At 45.4% G+C, this 13,646-nt stretch overlaps 1 protein-coding gene across 1 annotated transcript in view; it reads left to right on the forward strand.

Moving 5' to 3' along the window:
* PTPRM (protein tyrosine phosphatase receptor type M) overlaps positions 1-13,646 on the forward strand; it is a 749,396-nt gene that overhangs the window by 707,889 nt on the left and 27,861 nt on the right. The window contains exon 23 of the mRNA XM_040632384.1: positions 9,320-9,436. Within this exon, the coding sequence (XP_040488318.1) occupies positions 9,320-9,436 (117 nt within the window). The remainder of the gene's footprint in view (positions 1-9,319; positions 9,437-13,646) is intronic.

The following is a 13,646-nucleotide window of genomic DNA, read 5'->3' on the forward strand; positions in this document are numbered from 1 at the left end:
AAAGAGATTCACTGGAACAGGTGCATATCCTCGGACTATCTCACAGGAATTTAGCCCAGATCCGTGTTTCTGAAATTAAAGCGGATTGTCTTCCCAATCCTGGCATCAACCGTAGAGTGTAAGCTGTTGTAATCAATAGAGCACGTGACATGCTACACTTCTGAACCACGGAGGTGCTGGCCCAATGGTAGGGGCACAGTGACAACTACCACTAAGAGCTAGTGGACATTTCTCATACGCCAGCCAACGCGGTGGGTCTTTGGGCCCTCACTGTGGCTCTGCGGTATAAGCATTATGCTCTCTCCACCTCCCAGATAACAAACTGAAGATTTCAGACATCAAGAAATGACCCAGGGTTATGCAGCTAGCAACTGTCGGCTCACGATTAGGATTCCAGAACCACACTCTTGACTACTATGCGATATGGCTTCCCAAAAACCTCATTCTAGAGTCATGTAATCGGGATAATTATCAAATTTGGGATAATTTGAGTAGTCATATGACCGTACTCTCCTCATCTTCAAATAAGGAAACTGAAGACCAGAATGTTTCTGTGACTTTCACAGGGTCACATGGCTAGATCGTAATACAGCTAGAATTAGTCCCACGCTCTCCTGCATGCCAACCAGGCCTCAACACCATGCTGTGTCATCACTAAATGTGATTTTCTAGAGAGTTTACCTTTTTTATTGGTGGTCCTTAAAATAAATTTTGTGCCTCTGCCTAGAAAAATGTGTGTGTGTGTGTGTGTGTGTGTGTGTGTGTGTGTGTATTGGGAGTCATGTTTTCAAGAACATTTCTGGTCTGTAAATAAGCCAGAGAGGTCATATCCTGGCAGCCCAGGAGAGGCAGGAGGCCAAGTCCCTGAGCTCACCTCTAGGAACCCTGAGGTGTATCCATTATGGTAATCACCCCATCTGGCTTCTGCAGGCAAACAGTCACTCTCTCCTCCACAGCTGGTGACAGAGACGCCTGACACGTGAACCTGGGTCGTCACCCAAGCCCAGCCGGCTCATGTTTGCATCCCCACATCCAGCTTGCACTCCACCCTTAGCAGCCCATCCCACCTGGGCATGGGGGCAGCTGGCTGGGCGGCAGAGAGCCCTGAGGTGGTTCCAGGGATTGCAGGCACTCTCACAAAGGGACTAGTCCCCTTTACAGATGTTAGTCCTGCAGAAATCCATTTCCTGCGTTCTCCGCCTCTTCTCCAACACCCTCCTTTTATCCCAACACCATTTCTGCTGTTTTAAAACAGCACCAAAGTTCAACCAGGACGGTGTTAGAAGCAGCTGGAGATCATGAAACAGGGACCGTTCCTACTGCTGTCCCCCCACCACCCCGACAGGTACTCAGGACCACGCAGGCCTCCCTCCTAGAGATGCCTCTGCCAGCTTTCTGCATTTAGAATGCCTTCCCCGTCCCAGCCATCCACGGAGACGGCACTTCAGCTTTCTGATCTCATCTGTAATGTGGGCTCCCTGGTGCAGCTTTGAATCTCTTCCTTTAGAAGTAATATTCTTTCCTCTGACTTCTAATAGCCGTTCTCATTTTGTTAATTTTAGCAAACATTTACTTGTGCCAAGCATGTTCTATCTAAGAGCTTTACGAACAAGAATCTAGTTAATCTTCACAAACGGTTATTATTATCCCATTGTACAAATGGGAAAATGGAACCACAGAGAGCTTAGGTAACATGCCCAAGGTCACACGGGCTGAGAAATGAAGCCAAGCTTTGAACCCAAGGAGGGCGGCTCCGGGAGATGTGCTCATGACTACTAACCTTGCCTCTCATGTGGTGCTGAGTTAGACTTGTTATTTCCATGCCTGTCTCTTCACGAGCATTAGAGCCACAGCTCGTTCCTCTCTGTGCTCCAGCAGTGGCTTCCAGGCTGTCTGAATGGCTGGCAGGACAGCCTCGATACCACTGCCCTGAGCTCAGACGCAGGCGTGGCCACACTGAAGGCACAATGTGGACCCCTTCAGTTTCCTAGTCTGCCTCTGAATCTCTCCTAGCTTCGGATTATGTGTTTATAAAATAGAGATAATACTGTGACCCCACAAAATTAGTGTGAGGTGACATGCAATCAGATCATTCTAGGGCTTAGAACAATTGTAACCTCCACACGGTCTAGTCAGAACTGTCTCAGGACTTGCATACAGTCAACAGATTTAAAACTTTATAAACCCGTAAACGCCTGTGTAAATCTAAATTGTACCCCAGTGAGAGAAAATATGGGTCCTTTTTCTCAAAGAGCTATCAGATTTCACCCTAAGAAATGTCCCCTCGGGAGATATATAGATATAAATATAGATGTAGATATAGATACACATATAATGTTATCATTGCTTAAAAGATTTCCGAAACTCATCTTTCAGAATGATCTTTAGAATGCATGACACGCACTCCCTATTGTCCTCAGCGATGGAGAGCCTCCCTCCTGTGGCAGGAGGACTTACCTTGGGGGAATGGCTAAAGGCAAAGCCAAATCTACTGAATAAGGTGGGAACAAGCCGTCTGGATAGATGTGTTCCTTGGAAGAGCTGATGCTATCTGATCTAGTTGGGTAGGACTGCGTTCATCCACATGAACTAGAGAGAAAAGTAACAAGACCGATTCCTCAGATGGCCTGTAAGATGACCCCTGCAACTCCACAAGGTCCATATTAGTCCATCCATTTCCTTGCAGCTGATGAAAACAAATGTTATGGATATGGGTGTGACCTTGTGCGTTATTACAAGTATTATATATAATATTAATTAACACGTGCGGTTGGAAAACCAGATAGAAACCCAGGAGCTTGGGGGGGAGGGGTTCAACAGAAGCTTGAAGATGTGAAAGGGGGATTTACTCAGGCTGTGAAGTGCTTTTCCCAAATTCAAACTATCCAGACCTCCAGAAGTTCGGGATTTAGTGCCAGTTTCAAAATGGTCTTCAAGGATGTTGCCTGAGGGAGGGCCCAGGGCCAAAGGAAGCAGGTCTGGAACTAGGAACTAGGAAACCTCTTATAAGCCAGGTACTTATGCAAAGCCTTGATCTACATTATGTCAGGTCATCTGCCCAACCTCCCTATGAAATCAGTGCTATCATCTCACATTATTTAGGAGTAAACTGAAGCTCAGAGAGTGTAAGTCACTGGCTGCAACACCACAAGCTAGCAAGAAAAAAAACAAATGCTTGTCCATATGACTTCATCACACTGAGACCTAAGCATTCTGTATTTTCAGGGTATTTAAATGAATGAATGTTTTTATGGCTGCGAGAGCACTGTAAAAATTTTTTGGGGTTATAATAAATCTGTTCCCTTGGAAACTTGGCTGGCAACTGCTCCTGGCTGGGGATCTTTTTGGTAACTGTGCTTCTAGCAGCGTTCTAGCTCTTGCTATCCCAGATCTCTATCAAAGCTGTACTGGGCTGGCCCCGCACACAGCTATTAATAGAACTGTGGTCACTCTCCCTTTGGATGGCTCTTGTTAAAAAAAAAAAAAAAAAAAGCCTGTTGAAAACCTCTTGACAGATCAAAACTCTTTAACAGTGACTTTTTCTTCTTCCTCCTTTCTACCCCTTTACAGTTGGGTTTATTGGACTACACGATGGTGCCCCCAGTTTAAGAGCTAACATTCAGTTCCTTAAGCCTTCTTAACTATGAGTTTCTTAGCAAAATGAGTCCTAGGACCCATGCACAGTGCACATAAATAGACCTTCACAGTGGGCCCCAGGCTCCTTCCTGCCAGCTGCTAGAGTTGGTGGGAACAGAAGACACCGGGAGAAATGCAGTAATTCGTGATCCTGGATAAAAATGAGCGGTAGTTTCAGAGTGTGCTTCTGTTCTCTCTGCTCGCCCCCAGCCCTCGTCATAGCCTCTCGCACCCTAAAAAGGCAAGGTAGCTAAAATCATTGCAGAGCTTCCCACCTGGTATCAGTGCCCGAAGACAGACCTGGCAAGACTGAAGAAAGTATAATCCGCCTTGAGTTCCCTCCCCGCAGAGAGCCTTGGACCTGGCACCGGCGCTTGGGTGTGCAGCCTCTCCCTCGCCCCCATCCAGCTCATCACCTGGAGCCAGTCACTGGCCGTCCCTGCACCTGCCTTTCTTCCGTTTCTTCACTTTAGGACACAAGAAATGGAAGGAATGAAGAGGACAGGACGGAGGCCGGCCATAGCCCGTGCCAGCTCTTTCTCTCCAGCCGATCGCTTGCGCTCCCTGAGCCACTGTGTGCAGCCACAGTCAGGAGAACACAGCGATTCCAAGGGCCGGACCCCAAGCGTGAAAGCCTGTGCGGCAGTTGTAATGATCTTGAAAATGAGTGCTTGGAAACTGGCTGTCTCTGGGATTCCTCCCAGCTCTATCGGAGAGGCATCGCCTCCCTGCAAACCACAGACAGGGTTTCCTAAATCCTGTGAGAGTTCATCAAAGCACCCTAGTGGAAGAACGGACTGCTCCCAAGTCCACCCGGTCCCCAGACGATGGTTTGCAGGACAGAAGAGTAAAGGGGCCACTGGAGTTTCTGTTTGTTTGGTTTTCCCTTCAGAAACCACGCACACATGTCAAACTTTGTCCTTGTTCCTTCTCCAGAGAACCCCCCTTCCCCTCTCCAGGCCCTTCGTGGACTTCTTGCCCTCTGAACTCCTGCGGTCACCTGTAGTCCGGATCACAAAATTATCACTTAATTATGAAAAGAAAAGAGGAATATCCATTTTTTTAAATGAAACATCACTGGAGCAAATGTTTTCACTGCATTATATCACTTACTCCAGTGGTTCCCAAACTTCTCTGCACTTCGAGTCACCCGGGGAGCTCCGAGGAACTGCTAATGCTTGGATGGGCACAGAGCAAGGCCTGGACTTTGGAATTGAATAACCACCCTCCTGCGGGCCTCTAATGTGCAGACAATCTGGCAGCCCCTCCCTTCATTTTAGCACTTCTGATACAGGGACTAAAATCAGCCCCTCCCTACAGATGGAGAGCCAGAGGTGGGGCAAGCTTGAGGGCCTCACCCGGGCTCACGTCCACCTCCGGGAGAGGGCCGCGCTCCACAGCCAGCTTGCGTTGTCAATCCGTGCAACTCCGTGCGTGCTCCACAGGTCAGCGGCATCACCGGGGAGCGTGTCTGAAATGCAAATTCTGGGGCACCACACGGAATCCGAAACTGGGGTGCAGCCCTGCTTGTTTTAACAAGCCGTCCAGGGCATTCTGATGCCTGCTGAAGTTTGAGAACCTGCTCCGGAGATGTCAGGATGCCCTGATGCTGATGGTAATGTGCTGCCAGCCGCAGGTGCATAAAGCCCCCCAGGGTCTTCTGCCTTCATTGTACTTGGGGTCAGCTGGCTGGTTAAAAATGACCAACCTCGGAGATTTTTTTTTTTTTTTTAGGCAGCTAAAAATCCTGGAATTACTGTTTTCTGTACGGTTTCATGTTTGTGGATTTTAAACCCAACAAAGACCCCCCCCCCCACTCGCACTTGAAGTCAGGGATTCCCTCATGCACCCTCGCAGCTCTCCCTGGGGATGCGCCGGCAGCGGCGCCCGGTGGGTGGGGCCCAACGCATAGCCCAGTGGAACAAGCGCCGCGGCCGGGGCACCCAGGTAGTTAGCTGGGCCTGATCAGAGCCTTGCTTTCTGGGCTGGAAACTCTTGCCTTAGGTAATTGGGATGCATGGGAGGCACAGCCTGTCCTAGAAGCTGTGCAGGAAGCCCCGCACTGCCAAAGGCAGCCAAGCCTGGCGAACCATCAGAGGAAAGAAGCATCTGGTTCTACAGTTCCCGGGCTCCAACAGGTCCCCCCAAACCACTGGTCTTAATATCTCTGTACGCAGACCCTAGAGGCTGGGAGGTGATTCAGGCCCCGGATTCCCCAGGCACGGAAAATCTGCCTCTAGAAAAGCATACGTTCCTCTTACCTTTTTTTTTTTTTTTAGCAAAATAATAACTTGACACCAGTCCAAGCAGTTAAAAAGACACTAAAACGAACCCAATTTAGAAAGGTTTTTAGTAGGCTAAAAACAGATGTGGCAAGCCATTTCAGGATATTCCCGGAGATGAGATGGAGAGGGCAGGCTACGAAATGGTTCGTCCGCCCCTTCTGGGTCCGCCCAGCCAGGTGCCTCTGCACGGGAGAAGGCTCTACCCATAACATGCTCTGGAAGGAAACAGCCCCAGGGCTTCCTTTCTGCTAATCACTGCTCTGCTCCTGTGATGCTTTGGGCCGGCATGGAAGTAGCCCCTTGCGGAGCGCTCGGAGCGGCCAGCATCTCTTTCGTTCATGCCGTTCTCTTGGAGGGCGGTGGCACCTCTCCCGCAGGGGCGCGCGGCTGTACTTAAAGGCCCTCGGCGGCCCCAGGGACCCAGACAGCAATTCCTGTCACCGGCGCCTAGGGGCGCCCGGCTGCATCTGGCCGGCGGGGCCTCGGGGGCGCACAGGGGATCTGGGGGGCCTTGCAGAGCCGCCCACAGACAGCACGTCAGGGTCACAGTGCCTGTGGAACCCTAGCTCTCCCAAGGGAATTGGAAGAACCGTCCCGAAGAGAAACGCTAAGCCTTCGATACATTGGAGGGGCTTCTGGTGTCCCTGACTCCAAGGCGTTGAAGCCCCCCACACCCATATTTGTTGGAAATTTGGGATAGGGAGGGTTAAGAAGTCTAAAATAGAAAGTGGCCCTGCGATATGTCCTACAGTGATTGCATTCTAATAAGGTATCTTTATTAGATATGATGCACCCAGTATAGAACAGGGTGCAGGTATGGGCTGTGTGTTTTGTTCTCTTGTAATTTTCCAAGAAATACATAGGTTTTTGAATTGTATATTCATTCCATTGAAAACTGTTTAATTTTAGAAATGCACATACATACTCCCCCTGTACCTATCCACTAGCTTCTGCTTGCTTAACTGGAATCACTGAAAGGTAAACGCAAGTTCCCAATATAGAAGGGACTCCAGTATGTACCTGTAAGCATCTTTGTTAATTAGCTTTGTGAAAGTAATTAGGCATTCTATAAGTGAAATTAGGGTTGCTATCAAGTTAGACATCATCACAAATATGCATGATCTGCCCAGATTCACATTACGTCTAGGAAAGAACTGGAGAAATTATCCTTCTTATTACGGAGTATTTTAAATGCAGCAAAGGTATCCATAATGTAAATCTTTGAAATATTATATATAAGCCATAATACTTATAAATATTTATGCTTTATAAAGTCACAGATAATGTTCCCATGAGGAAAAAAAAAAAAAGACTCCCAAAGAAGACTAAAAATTTAATGAGGACAGGGACTATCTTTGTCTTATGCTCCACTGTATCCCCAGCCCCTAACGTGTCTGGCTTACATCTTGCCAAGTAAAGCTAACAAGGCTTGAGTAGAACTGCACTGAATCGGCTGCCAAAACGTTTCTTGAGGAAGCAGCTGAGATAATGACCAGCCGTGTCCCACACTGGAAACATCAGTGTACCAAGGGGTTTGGCTTCTGGAAAAGGTCATCTCAACCCATACTTCTTTTTGTAAACACTCCTAATCTGGAATTGTCCTCCCTGCACCGAACCTATGATTTTCTCCATGAGGTCAATTCTCTATGGATCTCTTACATGCTTAGTGTGTACGAGACACACTGGCGGATGGTGCAGGGTTTGCAGAAATAAGCAATACAACACCCTTCGTGTGTGGACGGGTAAGAAGCAGGACCAGGCAGTGTCAGAAGGATATCCTACTCACAGAACAGGCACGTGTTATCAGAGCATCAAGAAGAGAGAGAGAGAGAGAGAGAGAGAGAGAGCGCTCTTTCATCTATGGAGGAAAGACTTTGAAGGGGTGTGGTATTTGAGATGTACTTTGAAGAATGGGTAAAATCTTCAACTGAGAAAGTACTAGTAGGAGGAGGACGTCCACGCAGAAGGAATGGCATGAGTAGGAGTTTGGATCTGGGCAAACCACTTGTCTTTGAACATAAAATATATGTGGATAAAAAGGACAGTAGTAAAAGATATAGCAAAAACATCGTTAGTTGTGGCCAAATAAATACATGCCAAGCCAAATTTAATTTCTATTTAATTTCATGGGTAGTAGTTGGAAATAGAAGCTTCTTCAGCAGGGCATGTGAATGCCACTGGGATTACAATTTGAAAGGGTTCTTCTAGGGTGGTATGGGGACAGTGCCCACACAGGAAGTATCAGAGCCTGAACTAAGATTGTGACAGAGGGAATAAAAACTTGGAAAACATATTTGAGAGATCATTCAGAAGTACTCTTAGCCTTGGCAATTGGTTTTGGAGAAGGAATCGGCAGATTTTGTGCCTGGGTAACTGCAGAAATCATGGTGTCATGGACATAGGGAGTCAGACAAGGGCAGTTGATGGGGGACTAAGGATTCTCTTTTAGACGTATTGTCTTTGTGGTGCTGGAAGGATCTCCATAGGAAATGCCCACAGAACAAGGCAGAAATTGAATTCAGCACTTGGAGAAACAGGGCTAGAGGCACAGAAGTCATCCATCCACAGAGGAAGAGCAACGGGAGTGGATAGAGCCGTCAGGAATTCAAGACCGAGGAGCAGAGGCTACAGAGAGAGCCCCGGGGACAGCCACCTTGGCCTAGCCCAGCCTCCTCCTGCTCTTCCCTCCTTCCAGGCTTTCACTGAGGTCTGGAAGAGCTACAGGACCAAAAAAATCAATTTGCCAGAAAGGACCAAGTCTAACAAATTTCTTCCACCTGAGAAATCTTTAGATTAGAGGCTTCTGGTAATATGGAAAGACTGCTCTTATTTTACCAAGTTTTGTATATAGAATTTATTTAGATTAAAATGAATGTGTAATTTTAACTTGGGAAAACCACATAGTGACTTCCTTCTTCAGACAAGAATCTCTAATCTTGACTGTCGGCTCTGATTTCCTGCTCACGCCTCCTCAAAAATGTTAAGGCAACTTCTGACCTAGAAGAAATGTTAAACTTAGAGGAGGTAAACTGTTGTTAACTACCTTCTATCATCTATTTTTCCAGGCCCTTCCCTGAATAGAAATAAACAGGAAATGAATGGTCACGGTTAACTGGGATATTTGCTGTAGAAATACAACTTGTTAACTTTAGATGATTTTCCTAGGCTTTACTACTCTTAGAACTCAAATTTTGTTTTCTTTTGGGGTGAGAAAAGAAACACAAGTCATCTAAAAATTAACCTCGTTCTTAAGTGTGCAGCTCAACTTCTGTTGTTGTGAGCAAATTTTGTCCTGTAAATTGCACTGGGACCCATCATTTGGGGAGCTCCAAAAGAGAAAACAAAACAAAAAACAAAAAAACACCCTAAACCCTTCATTCCCTTTGTGCTTCCTACAGGTCAAATGCTGCAAGTACTGGCCAGATGACACAGAGATATATAAAGACATTAAAGTCACCCTAATAGAAACAGAACTACTGGCAGAATATGTGATAAGAACATTCGCTGTTGAAAAGGTAAGTTTTCGCACTACTTTGAAAGCTATGGTCAGGCATTAGTGAGACTAGCCTCATTAACTTCCCTGGGGTAATTTCTATGTGGTCATACCTGAATGCAGGTAGGCTCTATCTAGTGATGCCTCAACATTGCACCTTGCCTCCGAGTCTATAATAGCTCAGTTCCATCTTTGAAGTGAGTCATTCCCATTTCATAGGAATCTGTATGTGGCCACCAAATCAAAAGATAAGGCCGATCTGTCTCTTTCCCTTTTCTGTTTAACCTGGTTGACACTGTTCAGCCCATCTCTCTTTCTTTGTTCACAGTTTGATAAATGTCCATGTCATGTGCCCATCTGGGTTTCCCAGTAGTGAGTGAGTATCAGTACGGAGACCCAGGTCCTAACCCCTCCTGGAATCCCCCTACTCCCTTGAGGCTTTTCAGGCCTATGGTTCCCTGTGGCCTGATGGATTTTGCAGGGGGAAGTGACCTACCTGGAAACATAAGTCAACACGGGACACTCTTGCATGAACCGGTCCCTTCATTCATCCTCGCTCTCATACTGGTTTTAGCCTTTGTACTTGCTGGTGTTGGGTCATGAATGCTGTGCTGTGGCTCTACTCTGCCTCATCCCATGTGCATGGATGGGGCCTCTTCTCTGGGAAGCACTGTAGGGCATAACAGGGAATTTCCTTATTCCCCCTCTTTCTGCTGACATAGGGAGGGGCCGGAGGTGAAGCAAACTGCAGTCCATCCAGAGAAGTGGCACAGGTAGGCTGTGGGGAGAGCGGAGGTGATGTGGCTGAGAAACACTCTTGCCTTCCAATCCTCCCCTTGCCTTGGATGAAGGGCACACACTGTTTTGTCTCAGAGGTCCGCAGACTTTTCCATCGAGAGCTGATTCCGCCTAGCTGAGCCCTGCACGGGCCATTACAATTTTGTCGCAGACTGGTGCGGTGAAAGCTTGCGCTCTTCAATACCAGCAGGTCTCCTTGGAGGACCTGGTTATAAGCGCACTGCTGGGCAGTTGGCTCTTGGCCCTCCTCTCTAATTTTCATGGCATCCAAATGCACTTTTGGGATTAACAAGACCAGTTTTGGAAAATCAAGGAGATGGCAGCCTCTGCTTTTTGGCTGATTTGCCCTGATGTTTTGAACTACCTATCCCGGTTTTCAAATCCGTATTTGTCATAGAATCACAAGGCTGAAAAGACTTTAGTTTATTTTAATCTGTTTCTCATACTATTTAGCATTTTTTTCCTTAGCCTGTCTTTTTTAATAAGTAGGCAGGAGGCTTGGGGACTTCAAAGAATGTGGAGTTCTGGTTGACTCAATTCTTCAAGTTCTGAACCTTACACTTTGATGTGTCTTTTTTTTTTTTTTTTTTTCCTTCTTAGGCAGGATTGGAAAAAAAAATTGGAGGATTTTTGTATGGCTCTTGGCAAGAGCACTCATGAATAACTGCATTAAAACAGATAGTGATAAAAGACCCTCAATATTTTTTTCTTTAAAAAAAAAATCATCCAAAGCCATCACTTAAACATGGAGTTCTTTGAACAATAGTCAGCTCTCTAATAAGCTAAAAATGCATCTCTGTTGCTAAAGGAAGGGTTTGTTTGTTTCTTTGCTCTTTTTTTAACCTCTTATTGTACTCTCCTACATTCCCAGCTGCACAGAAATGTTTCTGAAATAGTCAGTTATTTTAGTCCTCAGACAACCAGCAAAGAGTCGGTGGAAGGAAGGGAAGGATGAGGAGCTTATTAAGGATTTGGGGGAAATCAAAATGACATGTTAGTGATTTTCTAACTGGGCAATTGAAATCTTTAAGGAAAACAAATCATTAGTACTTCTGTGGATCACTTCTTGTAGGTTTTAAACTTTCTCATTAGAAGAGAAAGGAAAAAAAAAAAAAACCAGTCAAGTATATACTTTGAGAGGCCTGCAATTCTGATTCTATTTTGAGAGTATGTTGCATCAAGGGACCCAAGGTGAAAAATGGATTTGGGCTCTACTCTGCAAAACAAGCAGATGTGTTGCAATTTGAAACTGATGAGTTCTTGTTTGGCATGGGATTGTCATCTTTCCTTTCTCCTGCAAGGGATGACTCAAAGCTAAATAGATTTTAAATAACAAAGTTCCCATGTGTCGGGAAGAAGACAGCTCAAAAAGTCTCCATGGACCTAGGCTGCCCGGTGAATCTATCCCTGACCATCCTGGCAGAAAGGAAGGTCACCTTCCAATGGCCACCAAAATCTGTCTCCCCAGGAGGTGCCTCCGAGAAGACAGTGGGAATATGGCCCTGCCCTCACAAGGGCAGAACATGTAGTTGGTGATTGATTCGTTCCAGAATATTTATTAAGCATGCACTTTGAGCTAGACACTATTGTGTCTTGGCTTCTTCCTTCCTATTGTATTTACATGAAAAATGAAATAAACATCACCTATTTATGTAGCATTCATGCTTGTTATAATGAAAAGGAACCAAAAAATATATATAACTGATATCGAGTCAGGATATTTGAGCTGCAGTCAGTGATCACATCAATAATTTTCCCCCAAAATTTATTACAGAACAGCAAAAGGAGAAATTACCATGTTGATGAACAAGAATGAGGCTGGCTCAGAAGCAATGGCTTTTGCTAATCTTGTCAATAGTGAACATATTAGAGGGTACAGGCTTATTTTAGGAAAACATTTTCTGCATGCCAGAAACTGACATTTACCTTGCTCAGAAAATGAGTCTTAAGAGAGATCAGTTGGGGGCCCATCTCCTGATGGCTGGAGTTCCGAATTTGGAGGATGCTGGAGACAAAATCTAGCAAAGCTAGGAAGTGAAGATCTCAAGAAATTAAAATTAAAAAAAAAAAAGCGTGTGGGAGAAACAAATGCCCTTTGGTCCTCTTGGGAATAAATAAATATTTATTATAGGCTTTCCCACTTTATGGAACTACCCGTGCCCCAGTTGTCATATGTAAAGCTCAGGGGGGCTCTCTAGGGAGCTGGAGAGTGATACAGGCTCAACTATTTGTCTTCTGGTGGAGACTTCGGGCCCGGCCAAAATGTTACCATGGTTTAAGTGATAAGAGATGTGGGCTCCTAACCACCAAGCAGAATTACTCTGGAGTCACGAACATATTTAGTAGACGACAGTGCGGATTGTCATTTCTGAGTCCCTGATGGTTTAATTCCTTAATGCTTAAACTCCATTAAAGAATAGCATGATTTTCAAAGAGAAATAAAGTTTCAGCATTTGTGGGTTATTAAACTAAGACGTATTAGCACCTTGACAGCATACAAGTCTTATCTTAAAATCTGTAATTGGTTGCATCTTCTAGTCTTTCTAGGCACATTAAAAATTCTCAGTTCTTAAAAAAAAAATCTGAATTTCTTCTTTGCTTACTAAGTGTGTGTGAACAATGACCAATGGTGAGCATGACAAGGTTAGTGGGTATTTAAGCCATAGTCATTATCAAAAAAAAAAAGATAGAAAAAAACCAAACTCAGGACCCAACACAGAGATAGTATTCAGTAAGTGGTCACCAAATAAGAGAAAGGAGAAAGTCAATTTGATCCAAGGTTTACAATCCAGCCTTGATTCTGGAAGTAGTGTTCTCTTCAAAACAGATTTCTGTTTTACAAGACAGCCTTAACGCATAGGTTCATAGGAAAAAATTGATGGATATAAATCAACTTTATTATTTTCAAAACAAGAGTAAATTAGAAAAAAAAAAAAAAGCTCTTCAAGTCTTTCTCTTTCTGTCTTCCCTTCAGTTCAGGAGGAAGGCATCCCTCCCTCTTCAATTTACTGATCTAACATAGAATTCCAGGAAAATTGCCTCTTGATTTCCATGGTATACAGTTGCTGTGCTGGCTGCTTGCCAGAGGCTGACCGTTTTGGCCACTTAAAGACAGGAAACACTGTCCTCATAGCTGTGACCCCCCCAGCATCTGGAGTCCTGCCTCAAGCATGGCATTCACTCCAAAGGTTGGGGACTGGATGAATGGATGAAATGTTTACCCAAATTAGTAAGAGAAGCTTAAGAAACTTGAGGTGCAAATGAAAACTACTCAGGCCTCTCTAGTTGGAATGCGGTCCTCATTCATTCTTCCAGGGACATTTTCTGTGCACCCACAGCGTGTGCTCTGCTCGAGGACCCGGTACAAAAAGGTACGGAGTGCAGAAGAGCTCAGCCAGGCTGCTGCATTTCAGGAGCTGGTCTCCAGCCCACAG

Source organism: Ursus maritimus, unplaced genomic scaffold, assembly GCF_017311325.1.
Source record: "Ursus maritimus isolate PB19 unplaced genomic scaffold, ASM1731132v1 scaffold_18, whole genome shotgun sequence".
Taxonomy (NCBI): Eukaryota; Metazoa; Chordata; class Mammalia; order Carnivora; family Ursidae; genus Ursus; species Ursus maritimus.